The sequence below is a fragment of the Mastigoproctus giganteus genome, chromosome 5 (assembly GCF_048544385.1).
Source record: "Mastigoproctus giganteus isolate SK-2022 chromosome 5, ASM4854438v1, whole genome shotgun sequence".
In the NCBI taxonomy this organism is placed as follows: Eukaryota; Metazoa; Arthropoda; class Arachnida; order Uropygi; family Thelyphonidae; genus Mastigoproctus; species Mastigoproctus giganteus.
The window spans coordinates 13005232-13025624 of NC_143579.1; the positions used below are offsets into that span (position 1 = coordinate 13005232).

The 20393-nt window shown below is 35.9% G+C and overlaps 1 protein-coding gene across 5 annotated transcripts in view; it reads left to right on the forward strand.

The window, feature by feature from the left end:
• The window catches only part of LOC150085178 (eukaryotic translation initiation factor 4 gamma 3-like), a 791506-nt gene that overhangs the window by 300565 nt on the left and 470548 nt on the right, over positions 1 to 20393 (forward strand). For all 5 annotated transcript variants that reach the window (XM_090373913.1, XM_090373915.1, XM_090373911.1 and 2 more), the window contains one exon: positions 1921 to 2144. In XM_090373913.1, the coding sequence (XP_090230039.1) occupies positions 1921 to 2144 (224 nt within the window). The remainder of the gene's footprint in view (positions 1 to 1920; positions 2145 to 20393) is intronic.

The following is a 20393-nucleotide window of genomic DNA, read 5'->3' on the forward strand; positions in this document are numbered from 1 at the left end:
TTGTGGGGGTCCTCAAATCTATCGTGTATGAATTGCCTGTGGAGACGGAAATGGATCTCGTGGCGAGACTCATCTGCACTGCTGCTACTGTCAACGAAACTCCAGGTGTGTTCAACTGTGTCCGCCAATCCATGTTGCGTCGGTGTCACACATGCATCACGTCTCATGGCGGAACCTTCAAGCATCTGTTGTAACATCATGAAATGCATCCATCTCATACTCCATTGTTAATATTATGTCAAATAAATGTTTCCCACTAATTACTGTCTTGTGTCATTTCTGCTTCTTGTGCCTCTGCTACCACTTTCCCGTGATGTTTCCAATTATGGGTTCCTATGTAATTCACATTCCTTTCGATGTCACCTACCTCCCCTAAACGTTTGTACCAATACTTTTGAGATACCCTGTATATATGAATCTGAATATTGGTGGGGGGGGATATAGAGCCTGGAACATATTCAGAGTTTATATATAAATGTTACATATAAACAGCAAGATTATAATGTCTGAGAACTATAAAGGCCTTACATAATTAAATTGTATGTTGCCTAAGTCCATTATCTTTTATTTTTTCTCATGAATCAAAAATAAATCTGTTTTTGGACTTAGAATCTAATTTTCTTTTGCTCAAAATTATATCTGTTTTTGAACTTGGTTGAAAGTCGAAGTGTTTCCACCACTTTTTTTATTATTATTATTTTTTTCTTAAAGCTCACACAAAGTTGTTTTCAATGTGAACATTAGTTTTTTCATTTAAATGACATAGCCAAGTGGTCAGGAGCTTGAGTGCAGCAGCAGCACACGCCCTTTGAGTGGACCGGAGGTTCAAGCCCGTGACTGCTAAATATGATTAGCAATTTGTATTGATTGATTTATTGTAAACTCCACTGACCTGGTGGTTGTGCTGGAGTATAAAAAAGAACTTTTTTTTTTTTTTTTTTTTAATGGAAACATAACTTGTTATTAAAGGTAGAAGGGAAACCTTAGTCACTCATTTGTCTACAATTTTATTTGCAGAAAATCAGTGCAATAAATATTATAAAGTCAACTTTCATTATAACATTCATGTTTATGACACTTCTGATTTTAATGCTTATCTCTTCTGGACCTACCATCAATCCCCTGATGTACTATGCACCTTTTAACATCTGTAACATACCCTTTTAAAATGTTTGTCTGCAGGTTTTCAACTTGTATATTAACAGTTGTATCACAAACACTGCATTAAAAGAAGGGGGAAAAAAAAAAAAATGAAAAACTGAAAATAAATATCTATAAATAATGAAAATTATCCCCAAAAATTTAATTCCAATCTTTTGGGCAAGTCTCTTAAAAAATGCTATAATGAAAGTTTACTGTAGTTCAATTTTTATTAAAATTTAGGGAGAAATAATAAGTGTTGAATGAATATAATGTTCTGAAATATGTTGATTTTCAATTATTAATTGAAATGGTTGATTTTTATGTATTAATTAACTGGTAATTAATGAAAAGTTAAAGGTAGTAAATGGCACATTCACATCCTAAGTTCTGCCTGGTTTTGAATGAGATTATTTTTAGTAATGCAGTGATAAGTTCTTTTACAGGCAATAAGGATATTGCACTGGTCTTATGTTGCTGGTGTTTATTGCCTCAAATTTGCACTTTTTTCTGACATTCCTAATAATAAACTATGAACAAATGTATGTGTTATGTAGAATCTGTTCTGGCCATTATTTGCTATAGTTATTTACTTTTTTTGATTAATCCCGAAAAAGAAAGTCATTAGTTTAACGATCTGTCCTCTCCCCCACATTCAAATGTAACACATAAATTTCTTTCTGTTACATTTGATGTTACTTTCTATATAATTAATATAAAGAATATAATTTCTTTATATTAAGCCTTAATTTGGGTACAGTTATTTTATTATTTTTATAGTGTATTATCCCCAAGCACTAGCCCACATTCCTGCTGCTACATGTTCTATGCCGGGCATAGCACAGCCAACCTCACAAGCCTCTCAGAAAAAGGAAAGGAATATTATTCGAATTGAGGATCCTAATACAGGAAAAGATGTTACAGAGGAGGTTCTTTTTCATGGTAGTAATAGTTCTACTCCACCTACATCAGGAACATCTAGTGTTTTGGCTACACCACCTTCAGTGAGTATATTTAGGTACTGTTTTATCATGCTTGGAAGTCAATGATATTAACTGTACAGAAGTTTTATAATGTTAGCTATTATCCAAACTTTAAATTTTTTAAAGTAGTAATCTTAATAGAGTAAGTTTCAGAAAATGAATGTCCTGGGGCAATGCATAAATCTGAATTTAGAAATATTGGTAGAGTCGAATCTCATTAATACAAAGTTCAAGGGTACTAAATTTTCACGTTTTTTAATAATGAGGTTTGTAGTAACAAGGTTCCCCAAAAGTGTCAGAATTTTACCCCCCTCCTTTTTTTTTTTTTTTGGTACATACTATATACAGTTGAATCTTGTCAATACAAAGTTCAAGGGACTGAAATTTTCATGTTTTGTAATAACGAGGTTTGTAGTAACAAGATCCGCCAAAAGAGTAAATTTTACAGTTTTTTTTTTTTTTTTTTTTTGCACATACTATATCTAAAAATAATAAATAATATCAAAAATAAAATAAAAAATAAATTAATTTAAATTAATAAAATTAAAACAAAAGCCCTCCCTAACAATACAATAATAGGAATAACACACTTTTTAAAGATTTTATTTTATTTGTAAGATAAACTAAGAGAAAGGCAATTAACAGAAATGAAAATATTGTACAATATATATATTGATATATACAATATTTTAGTATCCGAGTAAAAAGAATTAATCTTAATATAAAAGGAGATATACAAGCCATTAACTTTTTGATAAATTAATCTAATTTAAAGAAAGAATCCAATGTTCTTTGCACAATTTTTGTCCTATATGCATTTTTAAGTACATCACAGACATTATCAAATGCAATAGTTGTTTCTTTATCAACGTTACTGCATGCCAACACATTCTCTGTTATGCACAATGCATTTTGGGCATCTTTTTTTTAGATGGTTGTGTGTGTGTGCATGTGCATGTGTGCGTGCTTCACTTTTGCTGGTAACAAAAACATTATTTTGCTTGGTGCTCAGCAGCTCTTCTGGTATTGTGTTGCTGTGGTAGAAACTTCATCATCCACCTTCACAAACTTTTCATATTCGCCAACAAAATCCATAGACTCCTTCAAATTTCCCCATTCCTCAATGTTGCTATCACATTCATTTGCTGGACTATGTTTTTCAATGATATTTTCTCCAAAGACACTCTTTCTGAAGCAGTTGATTATTAATCTTAATTAATTATTAATTGCAATACTGTCAAGATTATGGATAGCATTCAAGACATTCCAATTTGGTTGCGAATTGTTCCCTCATATGTTGCAGATCAAATACCAATTAGGCAGGCTCTATAGCTCTATATATTTATGCTCTCTGGAGATTATATATAATGCCTTGATCCAGTGGCTGCATAAAACTGATGGTAATGGGAGGTAAAAACAAGAGCCTTATATTTGTCAACATAAGTGTCTTGGCAGAATGTGCTGTACAACAATCTAGAATCATCAAAATGTTCCTTTTTTCTGAAGTCATTCTTCTGTTCACTTTTGATAACCAAGACTGAAAAATTGACCATAAGCCAAGCACTTCTATTGTCCTCATAATCAGGGAAGTTGGTTAACTTCTTTAAAGCATCTTGGCTTAGAAAACTTGCCAATCACAAGTGGGCATAGTTTTGTACTGCCATTTGAATTGCAGCATAACAGAACAGCGAGTCTTTTTTTTTTTTTACTTAACTTTCCACCATGACAAGACTCTCCTCAAATGGCAAATGTTTTGTTTTGCAATAAATTATAAAATCAACCTGTCTCATCAAGATTAAAAATTTCCTTTGCCTCATGTTTTTCAAGAATGAACACAACCAGTTTGTAGCCTTTGTCGACTAATCCAGACTCATCCAAGTTTCTTGCGACGACCGACTAACTGGTTAAAATAAATTTATTAAAATAAATAAATGATATATACATAAGATAAAATAGATAAAATAAGATAAAAGCATTAAAATTCAATAAGATAAAAGTGTTAAAATATAATATAATAAAAGTGTTAAAATACGTAGAAGCATTTGAGACGAAGTGCATCTTCATCAGCTAGTCGGTGAATGGTGTACTTCAGTATATATTGATGGTTACAATAGCAAAAGTCAGCTGGGCATGATCATGTATCACGAGTCTGCTGTCGGTGGAACAGAATTACGTACACGTGATTACTGCCAGCGCTCAATGCACTGCAATACAGTACATTCTATAATAGTAGTAGTAGTACTGGCATGTGATGCAAGAATGCAAGTGTATGAGCTTATGCAGCTTCAGCCAAAAAAAAAAAAAAAAAAAAAAAAATCACACTATTTCCTCCAAATGCCTGTGCAGTTCCTCCTTAAATTTATTTAACCTATCAACAGATGGAAGTTTGTTCCAGCAATTAACCACCCGCTCGCTAAAGGCAAATTTCCGCACATCTATTCTACCTGTCTTTTCTTAATTTGAATTTATGTCCCCTTAGATTCGTAATCTGAACAAGTGCAAGGATCCCATCAGAATTCAGCGTGCTGAACCCATTCAAGGCCTTATACACCTCAATCAGATGCCTAGTCTCCAGCCACTGCAATTTTCAGAACTTAAGCCTCTCTTGATAAGAGGATCCCTTCATTCCCCTCACCAATCTTATTGTCCTTCTCTGTACACGCTCAAGCAAATCTACATCCTTCCTAAAATGAAGCCTCCAGACCTGTACTCAAGGTGTGGCCTGACCATTGCCTTATACAGAGGAACAATAACCTCCTTTTCCCTGCTAGCAAAATTCCTATATTTCATTGACAAAACCCCATGACCTGCCCTGGCAGCCTGTCTGCATTGCTCAGAAAACTTCATATCTGACTGCACAATTACTCCAAGGTCTCTTTTCATTTTCTACCACCATAAGTGTAGTGCCACACAGTTGGTACGTTTCTCTGGGGTTACTTCTACCCATATGCAGTACTTTGCATTTGTCAAGGTTTAACTTCAGTTGCAACTTCTTAGCCCATCTGCCCAAATTTTCTAGATCCTGTTGCAGTAGCACACTGCCATTACTGTCATTAACAACCCTGCCAACCTTTGTATCATCTGCAAACTTCGACGCTAAGCCTGATATACTTTCATCAATATCATTGATAAATATACAAAACAACAGTGGACCCAACACCAAACCCTGTGGGACTCCACTAATAACATTAGTCCATGAAGAGCAGCACCCATTAATTACCGCCCTCTGTCTTCTCCCACTCAACCATCCTTTTATCTATTGTAGTAACTTACCCTTAATACCATTCTGCTCCAATTTGTACAATAGTCTTCCGTGTGCAACAGTGTCAAAAGCTTTCCTGAAATCCAAATATATGATATCAAAATTATTTTTTGCATCCAGTTCCTTTGTAACCACATCATAATATCCTATCAAATTTGACAGACAAGACTTTCCCTTAACAAACCCATGCTGTGTCTGAATTATTGCTGCAGTCTTGTCTAGATGATCCTGCAATGCATCTTTAACCAGTGACTCCATTATTTTTACCTGGAACAGAAGTTAAACTAACTGGTCTGTAATTACTCGTGTCACCCTTCGATCCCCCTTTGTGAATTGGGAATACATTTGCACATCTCCAGTTCATGGGGACCTCCCCTGAGTCCAAGGACGCTCTCATAATTATGGCTAAGGGTTTGCTTAGTTGCTTTGACGCCTCCTTTAATATAACTGGATAGATTCCATCCACCCCAGGTGCCTTTCTTATGTTTAACTTCAACAATTTCTCTTCCACTTTGCTCTCAGTTATTACAAAATCATTAAGCCCCCCTGCTACAATTTGATAACCTTCTCCTCATGTGGGTGTAAGTACACTCCCCTCGTGCGATTTATAGTGCTATTATTGGTAGCTATGTGCAGTGCTTCAAGCCATTAGCTCTGGATGTAATCAAGTGAATAGTCAATGATTTTAATTGGGTTGAGCAGCACAATCTTGATCCCCGACAGGATATTGAAATCGTTGACTATTCATGTGATTACTGCCAGTCCTCATGGCTTGAAGCACTGCACGTAGCTACCAATAATAGTACTATGAATCGCACGAGGGAAGTGCACTTACACCCTATTATAGAATGTACTGTATTGCAGTGCGATGAGCATTGGCGTTCATCACGTGTACGTAATTCTGTTCTACCAACAACAGACTCATGATAGTGCCCAGCTGACTTTTGCTATTGTAACCATCAGTATATACCGAAGTACACCATTCACCGACTAGCTGATGAAGAGGCACTTCGTCTCGAAAGCTTCTATGTATTTTAATGCTTTTATTATGTTATATTTTATTTCTGTTTTATCTTATGTATATATAATTTATTTATTTTAATAAATTTATTTTAACCACTTAGTTGGTTGTTGCAAGAAACTTGGATGATATGCAACCCGAATCGCAAGGCCTATTTTCTAATAATCCAGATTCTGCAAATATTTCACGAAACCAAGTTATTCCTGTTTTTAAATCTTTGGAGTTGGTCACTGTTGCATTTTAAGTTGCTAATTCCATGATTCTAAGATAGATAATTTGCCTTTTCTTGCAAAATCTGACCTGATATTGGTTAATTAGATGCACGCATTTGTTGGTACCACTCAAAGTTTTGTTTCAGGCTCCTAGTGCTTTCAACTACAAATTTGTTTCCATTTTTTATCGCTGCTCCAGTGGCACACACTTCAAGTTTTTTTCAGAATTGTAAAGTAGATAAAGGGATGTATTCCTTTGCAATGTTTGTTTTGCTTCGTTCCATCCTATCACTCTGTTGTATAATTTTCAATTTCATTTCCAGGCTTAATTCCATCCGTTTACGTTTTGTTGCCATGACACTGCTAGATGAGATTTAATATAAACAAACTTTAAATTAATTTAAAGACACAAGTTCTAAAAAAAAGACATTAGCTCAGATAAAATGGCATAAAAAAATTATAGATTATATTTTAGCAAAAGACCCTTTGAACTGGCGTAACTATTGCAACTGACCTTTAACAAGGGTGTAAACAACTTAGAAAATCTGTTTTTATTCTTTTGTTAATTTAACATATCATCCTTCATAATGATATGTTAAATGATGTTCATGATGTTTTTCAGAGTGCACTTAAGTTGTAGCTACCATAAACAAAAGTTTACCCAAAAGTAAATTCTAACAAGTCAGTGCCATCCTTCAGGAAGCAGGGAACCGGGTGGCCAGAATCAATAATAAGGATAATAATTGGACAACTATGCCAAGATTTGTATTAAACATACAAAATAACAATATTTATTTCTCACGGGATGGAAACGAACTTTGTAATACATATTAACTGCAAATATATAAACAAATATATTTACGTAGAAAAACCTATCCTTTTTCAGGAGAATGGTATGTGCTTCATATAAACGAGCACTTTGTATAAACTGAGTTTGTATTAATGAGATTTTACTGTATCTAAGAATAATAATAAATAATAATATCAAAAATAAATTAATTTAAATTAATAAAATAAATTAATAAAAAGAAAAACCATGTCTAACAATACAGTAATGGGAATAACACCTTTTAAAGATTTCATTTTATTTCCAAGATAAACTAAGACAAAAGCAATTAACAGGAATGAAAATATTGCACAATATATATTTTGATATATACAATATGTAGGCAGTACTCATTTTTGGCAGTATTTTAGTATTGCAATAAAAAGAATTATAATCTTAATATAAAAGGACACATACAAGCCATTAACTTTTTAATAAATTAATCTAATTTAAAGAAAGAATCCAATGTTGTTTACACAGGTTTTTGTCTGTGCATTTTTAACTGTTCTCTGTTATTAACATTCTCTGTTATGCCCAGTGCATTCTGGGCATCTTTTTTAGATGGCATTGTGTGTGCTGCTTCACTTTTGCTGTTGCCGGTAACAAAATAATCATTGTTTTGCTTGGTGCTCAGCAGCTGTTCTGGTGTTGGCGTTGCTGTGGTAGCAACTTCATCATCCACCTTCACAAACTCTTCAAATTTGCCAACAAAATCCATATGCTCCTTCAAATTCCTCCATTCCTTAATGTTGATATCACATACGTTTCACTGTACCATAGTTTTTGATGATATTCTCTCCACTCTTTCCGAAACAGTTCATTATTACACTTGATACAATACTGTCCCAAGCAATAACAAGCGGATAGCATCCAAAATATTCCAGTTTGGCTGTAAATTATACCCTCCTATGTTGCAGATCAAGTACTTTATCAGGTGAGCTCTGTGCTCCCTTGAGGCTATAAATAATGCCTTGATCCAGTGGCTGCATAAAACTGGTGGTATTGGGAAGTAAAGCCAACAGCCATATATTTGTCAACTTAGTTGTCACAGCAGAATATGCTGTATAATGATCTAGAATCATCAAATGTTCCTTTTTTTTTTTTTTTTTTTCCTGAAGCCAATCTTCTATCCATTTTTGATAACCAAGACTGAAAAATTGTGACCCTATGGTCACAAGCACTTCTTCCCTGTGATTATGTTAGACTCATAATCACAGGGAAGTTGGTTAACTCCAGTCCAACTTTCCTAACAGTGAGGTAATTTTCCTTGGTGATTTTCATGTTCATAACTCCAGCTGGCTTCCATTTTCTAGTCACACTGACCCAGCCGGTCTAGATGCTGAGGCTTTTGCAATTACTAATGAACTTGCACAAATTGTTCATTTACCTACAAGAATACCGGACAATCCTAATCATAAAGCCAATATGCTTGATCTTTTTCTCACAAACAACCTTTCTAAGTACATGGTCGAAGAGAGAGAGGTGATTTAGGCACTTCAGATCACAACTTGGTGATCACAACAGATTGTCTCTTCTTCAATGGAACCTTTATCTCATGGCTAGTCCCAACCTCGTGTTGTTTGGCATTACAAGAATGCAAAATGGGATGACCTGAGAGATTTCTTTTCTTCTTTTCCTTGGTTGGATTACTGTTTCAAAACTTCTGATGTCAACGTTTGCTCAGATCGTGTCAGTGAAATTATTTTTGTAAGAATGGAATCTTTTATTCCATATTCCACTTAAAAATCTCGTACTTTATCCAAACCTTGGTTTTCCAATAAATGTGCTAAGGCTGTTCAAGAGAAGAATGTTGCATATCGCAATTGGCTTGTTTCTAATTCTCCAGTTTCATTTTCTGCCTACACCAAAGCTCGCAACAATTGTAAAGCAGTTATTAATCAGCCCAAACTAGAGTTTGAACAGGATAAGAGTAGAAAACTTGCTTCTTGCCCTAATGGTAGCTGAGCATTCTGGTCTCTTGCCAAAGCTACTGGGTGCAACTTTTGCCCATCTCTGCTCCCACTTTTGTCCAAACCAGATGGTTCTGTTGTCACTTCAGCCAAGGATAAAGCTGACCTGCTAGCATCCCATTTTTCTTCCAACTCATGTATTAATGATCTTGGTAAAACACCTCCCACAATTCCCAACACGCTCTATTCGATGCCTCCTGTGGTCTTCTGTCAAAAGATGTCAGAACGATGTTGACGAATCTTGATACTGAGAAAGCTCCAGGTCCCGATGGTATTTCTCCACTTGTTCTCAAAATCTGTGCTCCTGAACTTACTCCTATTCTTTGCCGCCTTTTTTCACTTTCTTATTCCAAAGGTATTTTTTCTTCTGCTTGGAAATTTGCTCATATCCAGCCAGTTTCTAAAAAGGGTGACAAATCCCTCCCATCCAATTATCGTCCCATTGCAATTACTTCTACTTTTTCTAAAGTAGTGGAGAAATCAATTAACCGCCAACTCTTAAACTATCTAGAAACCTTCTGTCTGATCAACGATCACCAGTATGAATTCCTTCAATGTCGTATTGGTGATATTCTGGCTTATGCTACTATTTATGGACTAATTCAATGGAAAGGTTCGGTGAAACACAAGTAGTTGCTCTTGACATCTCAAAGGCTTTCGATCGTGTTTGGCCTAAAGGTCTTCTAAACAAGCTCCATCTTATGGTTTGCCAACTGTTTTTAGTAATTGGTTATCCAGTTTTCTCTCTGATCTCTCACTGATGGCTTTCTGCCTTCTAACTTCTCCAATAATGCTGGTTTACCCCAAAGGTTCATTTCTCTCTCCCACTCTTTTCCTGGCGCCTCCGTAGCCAGGTGGGCAGGAGCGGCAGTGCGTAGCATGCACTTTTTGATGAGACCAGGGTTCGAACCCGTGACCACCAAATACGGAGGATGCGGAAAGGTCAGGGAATGACCACCGCATATCTCCGGAGCAATATGGCCTTAGTTGCTAATGCTCCTAAAAACCAAATAACAAACAACAAAGAACTCTTTTTCTCTTGTATATTAATGACCTTCTTCCATTGACTGGAAATCCTAACCATAGTTTTGCCAATGATAGCACATTGCATTCCACTTTCCATTTTGAGAAACCTTGTCCTGCACAATCAGCTTCAACTTCTCGAAAATCTGTTACCAATTCCTTAAATGCCGATCTTCAGGTAATTCTCCAGTGGGGCAAAGACAACTTAGTTGATTTCAACCCTTCTAAAACTCAGTCTTGTCTTATATCTCACAAAAAGGGATTCTTCTGCTCCTATGCTTATCTTTAGTGACACTCCGATTTCTAGGCAAAATGATATATCTCTTTTGGGGATTACCCTGACTTCTAATCTCTCTTGGCACAAGCACATTAAAAATATTGCTTCCTCTGCATCTAAAAAACTTGGTTTTCTCTTTCGCTCTTGACGTTACTTTTCTTCCCAACAGCTGCTCACTGTATAAATTGCAAATCCACCCTGCCATGGAATATTGTTCCCACATCTGGGGTGGTGCCCCCAAAACCTCTCTCAGGCTTCTTGATTCCATTCAGAAGAGGGCAGTTAGGTTAATTAATGATTCATCTCTAACAGAGTCTCTCAACATGCTGTCTCTTAGACGTACTGTTTCTGCTGCATGCCTCTTCTACAGATACTTCCACTGGCACTATTCTTCTGAATTGGCTTCTATAATTCCTGCTCTCTCTTTCAAAACAGTCTGAACACGTGCCGCCGCCAGTCAACATCCATTTACTGTCCAACTTCAAAATCACAGAACCAACTTTTCATCTTCCTCATTTATTCATTCAACTCCGTTTTCTGGAACAACCTTCCTTCATACGTGTTTCCTGAAAATTACAGTCTACAGAAGTTCAAGTCCAATGTCAACAGATATCTTCTTTGATCTTCTCAACTTCCAATCCAAGCACGGTACCAAGTACTATAGGTTTAATACCTCTCGTGTTTGGGGTTTACATTAAAAAAAAAAAAAAAAAATCTTCAGAAAATCTTAGATTTGTAAACTTACCAATCACAAGTGGGTGTGGTTTTGTACTGCCATCTGAATTGCAGCAGAACAGAACAGTGAGTCTTTGTTTACTTAATTTTCACTATCACAAGACTCTACTCGTACAGCAAATGTTTTGTTTGGCAGCAAATTATTAGATAAACTTGTCTCGTCACAATTAAAAATATCCTTTGACTCATTTTTGAAGACTGGACCATATGGAATGCAGCCAGACTAGTTTTTTCTTTGTTGATTAACCCAAACTCGTCACACACATTTCGCAAAATTAAGGTATTCTTGTCTTTAAATCTTTGGATCCAGCTACTGCTGCAATTGAACTTGCTAATTCCATGTTGCTGAACTAGATAATTTATCTTTTCTTGCAATTTCGAACCTGATATTGGCAAATTTGATTCATGCATTTGTTGGTACCACTCAAACTTTTGTTTCAAGATCCTTGTGTTTTGCACCACGAAATCGATTCCTGCTTTTTAACTGCTACTCCACTGTCATGCACTTTTTTTTTTTTCAAGTTTTTCAGTATTGTAGATAAAGGGATGTATTCCTTTGTAATGTCCGTTTTGCTTTGTTCCATCTCAGCCTCTTGTATAATTTTTAATTTCCAGGCTTAATTTCATCCATTTGCATTTTTGGTGCCATAACACTGCTAGATGAGATTTAATATAAACAAACTTTAAATTAATTTAAAGACAAGTTCCAAAAAAAGACATTGGCTCAGATAGAATGGCACAAAAAATAGATTATACTATACTGTAGCAAAAGGCTCTTTGAACTGGCATACCAATTGCAACTCACCTCAATCCCATGGAAAGTGTGAGGGAGTATGTAAACAGCTTAGAAGAACTGTTTTTATTCTTTTGTTTATTTAACAGCTCATCCTTTACAGTGTTTTTCAGTGCACTTCAATTGTAGGTACCATAAACTGGTTTTGTTCACACAAATGTAAAGTGTAATAAGTCAGTGCCATCCTTTGGGAAGGAGGGAACTGGATGATCAGAGGCAATAATAGGGGCAATAATCAGACAACTGTGCCAAGGTTTGTATTAAACATACAAAATAACAATATTTATTTTTCACAGGGTGAAAATGAACTTTAAACACATATTACTGTATTTTTGTAGTTTTTGTATGTCATAAAAATTAATAATGGTATATTTAGTTTAATTTTAGTTTTACACCATTGTTTCAGAAGTAAATGTCAAGACACAAAAATACCATTTTTTTATGATATTAATTTTTTATTTCCCTGTAGAACAAACATATACAGCCACTCCCTGATAAACGTAAGGATTGTGTTTTGTGGAACTCTATGTAAGTCGGAATTTCCCCCATGCTTGTGCAACACTCGCAACTGTGTTCACTGAATTGATTGAACCAAAAAAGAAATGTTCGATGAATGTTGAATAAAATTATTTATTGTATTATTCATTTTTTTATCTCATGCCAGAAAAAATGACAAAAGTGTGCAATTTAAAAATTATAAAATTGCAAAAAAAGAGAGGAGACAGGAGGCATAACATCAGTAAGTTTTACCTCTCTAACGGTGTGCTTATTAGCTGAGTGAAGTCATGTTTGCCGGTAGTAATATGACTCTCACGTTCGAATTGAAATCATCTAGATGCATAAGATGTCAATGTCAAGGAGCATTATCTAATAGAAGCAAAATCTTAAAAGGAATCTTGTTGTCTTTACAATATTTTTAAACCTCTGGAATGAAGCAGCATTTAAACCAATCCTCAAAGAGAGATATTGTTATCCATGTTCTCTGGTTCGATCAGAAATGCATGGGTAGGGTGGCTTTATTGATGCCATTAAATGTACGAGGATTTCCAGAATGGTACTCAAGCAGTGGTTTTAATCTGTAATCTCCCGCTGCATTAGCCCCAAGCAAGAGCGTGTCCCTGTCTTTTGGAGCATTGAAACCTGGCATTGTCTTTTCTTCTTTGGCAATGTATGTTCGATCTGGCATTTTTTTCCAATACAGAGCAGTCTTGTCAACGTTAAAAATTTGCTGCGTTGAATAATCGCCTTCATCAATAATTTTTTCCAACACGTCACAAAATTTCTCTGCAGTTGCAGAATCGGCCCTGGTGACTTCACTGCATACTTTAACATGTGTAAACCAGCGCGATGCTTGAACCTATTAAACCACTCATTGCTTGCTACGAACTTGGCTTGGGGTTCGCTGTACTTATCCTTAATATCTTCATAAATACTTCTTGCTTTTGCTTTAATGGTCATTGGACTCAGGGACACTTGCTTCTAAATCTGATTTTCTATCCATATTATTAACAGCTGTTCCATCTTTGATATAGCACCTGAACGCTGTTTTGTGATCACTTTGCCTGACGTAACCGAGTGGTCAGGAGCACAAGTGCAATGGCACACGGTCCTTGAGTAGACCGAGGTTCAAGCCTGTGACTACCAAATTCGATTAACATTTGTAAAAAAAAAAAAAAAAAGGTAAATTACAGCCATTATCAACCTACTGCAGGATGGAAGCCTCCTCAACAATTCATGCTAAGGGAAATGGACCATAATCTGCCACGCTGGTCCAGTGCGGGTTGGCAAATCAACCGTATTCAGCAGTGAGGGGCTTGAACCCCAGTCTACTCAAAGAGCGTATTTTTTTTTTTTTTTTTTTTTTATGAAAAACTCCAAACACGAAAGGTATCAAAACCTATAGTACTTAGTACCGTGCATGGGTTGAAGGAGAAGTATGGGGGGAGGAGGATGCCAGAAACTTTGCTCTAGAGACTAAACATGGGTTTCACCACTTCAAACCTCCAATAAGCAAAGTGGTGGTGTTTCACTGGTTGATGAAAGTCGTCTACCACCTCCCGCTCCTGACCACTCAGCTACAGAGGCCGTTTGTATTGACTATAAAGCGTTTAGGGCTGAAGCCTCAAACTATGGAAAAGTCTAGACTATGTATAAGTTAGTGCAAAAGCATCAATAATACATTACTAAATCTGAATTAACAGAATGTTAGCAAAACAGCATTGTTTTAAGTTATATCTCATATTGTGAATACTTTCACAACAAGTTGCCATGATATTGCATTACTTCAAATAAGTAACATTAGTCTTCACCTGAGGAGAAGACTAATGTTACTTATTCTCAGATGTATACCACCACTCAAACGGCACCGTTTTAGGGCTCTTTGCCCTTCTTTGTTGGGTGGGTAGGTACCCGAGTGATGCAATGATGAGAAGAAGGGCCAAATAGCCCTGAAATGGTGCTGTTTGAGTATTGATATTGCATTATTTGAAATAATGCAATATCATGGCAACTCGTTGTGAAGGTATTCACAATATGAGATCTAACTTAAAACAATGCCATTTTTCTAACATTCTGTTTCAGATTTGGCTATGTATTATTGATGTTTTCGCACTATACTTATATATAGTCTAGACTTTTCCATAGCTTGAGGCTTCAGCCCTAAACGCTTTATAGTCTAAACACATCATACACCATCAAGCGACTTTCATATTGTGGAGTTATACTTCATAACTGTTTTGCCATCATTGCATCACTCGGGTACCTACCCACCAATCGAAGAAGGGTCAAATAGCCCTGAAATGGTGCTGTCTGGGTGGTGGTATACATCTGAGAATAAGTAACATTAGTCTTCTCCTCAGGTGAAGTGTTACTTGTTTGAAGTAATGCAATATCATGGCAACTCATTGTGAAGGTGTTCACAATATGAGATATAACTTAAAACAATGCTGTTTTGCTAACATTCTGTTAATTCAGATTTGGCTATGTATTACTGGTGCTTTCGCACTATACTTATACATTTGTATTGATTGATTGATTTATTGTAAAGTCAACTGACCTGGTAGTCGTGCCGGAGCTGCTTTTTTTTTTTTTTTAAATAGCACTTGAATGCTGCTTTGTAATTACTCTGTTGATCTTAGTGCATTGATCCTTTGATGTGTTCTTTTATACGTCCACTGTCCTTTAAAATAGTATTCACTGTTGAAGCAGCAAGACCTAATTCCCTTGCAATAGATGACAAAACTTTGTCCTGCTTCGTACTTCTTCATCATTTTCTTCATTTCTAAATCAATTTTGTTTCGTTTTCCTGCACTGCCAGCACTTGCACTTTCCATTGGTCCCTTTCCCTTCACCACTGTAATACGTAAATAGGAATGAAGAGAAGTTTCTAAAAATTTGTTTTTTATATGATTGAAGATTTCGGGGAAGAGGACACATTTCACCATAATACTGTAACGTAAAAACCCACAGAATTCCAGTTATTAGTATTATCACAAATGCAATAAGATTGAGTTTACTACCCATTTGTAATGAATTGCACTAACAGAAGTGCAAATTGTTTTTATCGTTTTTTGGTTGTGACTTCCAGAAACGTGTTTTAGAAAAATATCACAAAAGCATTCAAAATTGATTCTTATAATGGAAACATATGATAATGATGAAAGTGTAGTGCAATTTCCATTATAAATATGACCTTTTAGAGAGATAAATAGCTTAGTAATATAGCTAAATTTTCAACTTCCAAGGACATGGAATGAATTTCAAAAAAAGAAAAGAAAAAAACATTATGTTATTGGGTTCACCTTACGATATTTTCACAACACTTCCATTTATCCCTACAGATGCAAAATATGTTTCCATATTTTTTTAAGTTTGCGCCAGCCAGCAAAAACTTATGTAAAGTCGAATTTGCATAAGTCTAGTATTACGTAAGTCGGAGAGTTCCTGTATTTATTTTTTTATGATCCATTTTATTATCATTAACTTCATTTTGGAAATCTTACAAAAGAATGTTTACTGTACCACTGAGAAGGAAGCAACTACTATTTTCACTCTACAGAGTATATTCAGTTATGGAGTAAATTTTTATGAACAGCAAGCCTTATTCAAGACTGGTCAGTGAAATTGTCCCACCTAAAAGGAATACTTGCTTTAAGGATCAAAATAGATGAGCGAATGACTGTTTGTGTGTTAATTCAGCAGTACTTATGGAAAATGCATTGCACATCAAATATCGCACTAAAGAGTTAAGAAGGTGGCAGGTGTCATCTTGAGCTGTGCTTATTTCACTTGTGCTGTGAGTTAGACAATAGTTAGCTGGCTGAGAGGTGAAAGTCAGTGGATGTCCTACTATATTCTAAATACATTTGATAGGTGACAGATTGGTATTCTGAGGCTTTTGCAGTTACCTCGCACAGATTGTTCAGTTACCTACCATCTGACAATCTTAAGCACACAGCTGAGATTCTTCATCTGTTTCTCACAAACAACTCTTCCACATATATGGTTGAGGTGAGTGGTCCTTTGTGCATCTCAGATCACAACTTAGCGATGGCTGGAGCCTTTCTTTTGTGGCCATTCTCAGCTTCATATTATTTGGTATTACAAGAATTCAAATTGGAATGACCTGTGAGATTTTATTCTATTTCTTGATTGAATTACTGTTTTAAATCTTCCGATGTCTGTGTTGCTCAGATGTCAGAGAAATTATTATTATAGGGATGAAATACTGTATTCCACACTCCTCCCTTTATCTAAACATTTTCCAGTAAATGTGCTAAGACTGTTCAAATAAGATAAGAATATCGCAATTGGCTTGTATCCAAGTCTCCATGTTCATTTGCTGTCTTCACCAAAGCTCACAATTGTAAAGTAGTTATTAATCAGTCCAAACTACATTTATAATTACTCCACCTTCAATCACCGAATCATCCCTTACAAGTTATTGCTTTGCACAAACTTGTCCCTTATGGTGCAGTGCTCCAACTTGTATAACAATATTTTATGTGGAACAGTATAAAAAACATTTTTTAAATCTAAATATATGATATCAAAATTATTTTTTTGCATCCATTTCCTTTGTTGTGACATCATAGCTTTGATTCAGATTGATCAGACAAGATCCCCAATAACAAATCCATGCTGTGACTGTCATAGTTATATGTCATAGTTATGCTGAAACATAACTATGACATATATGTTTCTCCATATATGTCATAGTTATGTGTGGAAGTTTTTTTTCCATTCTTTCTATGTGGGACAGTTTTAGTGATGAGCCGTCCAATTACTCTAGTTGCAAATTTTGTTCTCTGTCTCGTCTCGTCTCGCCTCGCCTCGCCTCGCCTCACCTCACCTCACCTCACCTAGAAATATAGGGGGGGGTTGAAAAGTTTGTTTATTAAATCGAAGGAATTAAAGATTGTGCATTACATTTAATGCTATTTTTATTTAATGAAAATACTGATTGGAATAATGAAAATACATACTAAAATTTTACAATACCACAATGTGTAACTTCTTTTAACATACTCGCCCCAGGCTTAAGTATGTTTTTAAACGTTGCATAATATTTGGCAAAAGTCTTGATTGTGTAAGGAGCAAAGAGAAAATCAAGTTAGCTAGAAAATGCACTGATCTCATATTTCAAAGAAGGTCACATTGTGGGTGCCTTGGTATTGCAGTTGCACTGCAAATAAAAAGCACCGTTAGTATTATTATTGGCCATATAGTGCAAGGAAGCCAAGGCTTATGCTGCACAAGACAAAAAAAGAAAAGAAGAGAAAAAATTAGTAAAATAATAATAATAAAAAAATAAAATAAATTAAATTAATAATAAAAGAAAAGGAAATAGACAACCCATGCATTTCCCTACAGTCAAATGTCAGCTGGACATTTGTCCAGGTTGGGGAAATTCAAAGGTCAGCTGGACAATTGTCCAGTTGACCTTTGAATTTCCCCAACCTGTCAGCCTAAACCACCTATGTAGGTAACTTATTGCAGTAATTTATAACTCACTGGCTGAAATAAAACTTCTGCAATTCAGTCTAAACATCCCCCCCCCCATAACTTGAATTTATGGCCCGTAGTTCTAGAATCATTTATAACCATGGAAAATTTCATCCTCATTCATATTACTTTTGTCTCTCAAAGCCTTAAACACCTTAATCAAGTCTCCTCTACGGTGCCTAGTATCCATGCTTTCCACCCCACATATTTGAAGTCTTTTTTCGTATGGATGCCCTTTTGCTGATTTCACCAGGCGAGTTTACCCACCTCTGGATTCTCTCAAGAAGCTCAGTGTCTTTTTTTAGGTGCAGTCTCCACACTTGACACAATATTCCAAGTGGGTCTAACAATGGCCTTATATAGCGGAATTATGACATCCTTATCTCTACTAGAAAATGTTCGATTGATCATTGATAGGACACCGGGCCTTCCCTGCAATCTGTCTACAATGCTTGGAGAACTTCATGTCTGTCTGTATCATAACACCCAAGTCCCTTTCCTTCACTACCTGCTTTAATTAAACTCCACCAAGTGTATAAGTTATTTTGAGGTTACTGTTCCCCAGGTGTAACCTTACTTTGCTGGACTGAAGCAAAGCTGCCACTTTTCTGACTGTCCCCGAAGTCTATCTAAGTCACTCTGAAGAAGCTCTGCTTGGCAGTGATCATTAACTACTCTACCAATCTTTACATCATCTGCAAATTTACACTTCATGCCCTCTATCCCTTCATCAATGTTTAAGAAAATCAAAAACAACAGTGGTCCAATACTGATACCTTGGGAACCCCATCTCTTACATTAACCCAATCTGTGGAATAACCATTTAACACAACTATCTGCCTCCTGTCCTGAAGCCATCCTGCTGTCCATCTAAGGATTTTTCCTGTGATTCCAACCTGTTTCAGCTTATAGAGTAACTGCTCATGTGGGACTGAGTCAAATTCTTTGCTGAAATCTAAATAAACAATGTCATTATTATTATTCTCTAAATCCACCTCATGAGACCTTGTCAAAATAGCTAACCAGATTTGTTAAACATGATTTTCCCTCTACAAAACCATGCCGTGTATCCTTCAGAGTTCCATTTCTCCTAAATGATCCTGAATTCCATCCTTAATCATTGCCTCCATGATTTTGTCTACTATTAAAGTTAGACTGACTGGTCGGTAATTTTCCACTACACTCTTAGAACCGCCCTTATGTTAGAGATACATTGGCACTTCAACTTCATTCCCAAAATTTCTCATTGACATAAAGGGTTTTTTCCTGTAAAGATCAGTGCAAAGTAAATGTTGAGTTCATCTGCAACATCAGCTGTTATATCTAATACTATCCCACGTTCATTACATAAGGGTCTGATCTGGTTTTTCCTTCTATTCTTTGCATTTATCTATGTGAAGAATTCCTTTTTTTCACATTTCTTTTCTCTCTTTGTCAGTGATTTCTCATAATCTGCCTTTGCCAGCCTAACCTTTTCTGTGGCACTATTACAGATCAATTTGTAGCTGTTACAGGCTTCAGTACTTTTTATTGCTCTAACATTTCCAAGCCATCTTTTTTTGCTCAAGTAATCTGGCAACTTCATTATTCATCCGACTTGGAATCCTCCTTGCGGAGTATTTTTTTTTTTATATTGGTATATGCTTTCAAGGATTCTGTGATTAATTGTTTGAGGCCACGGAGTACCTTATGCCGTCATAATTCTTGAAATTATAGCCCTTTCTTTTGCCTTTTAACTACTGTTACCTCTCTCTTCATCATCCCCTGTAGTACTCAGAGATCACTTCCTGCTACTGGTTCCTGTACTGTCAGCCTTATTATGTCATCTGGTTCATGGGTGATGATCAGATCTAGAATATTCTTTTCCCCAGTACTTTCCCTGACATGTTGATACAAATAAGTCATCTGGTTGATTTAAAAATTTTGTCCCCATGTCAGGTTTCCTTCCCATCTGCTATAATCAATTAGAGGAAAATTAAAATCACCCATAATAAGACATTCATGCTTACTTGCCCATTTCATTTGCATGTAGAGGCTCTCATTGTAATCTTCACAGTCACCTGGCTGTAGATTACTCCCACTCATTATACCTCTGCTTCCAACTATCTCACACCATACAGATTCAATACTAGCATACGAAATATCTGA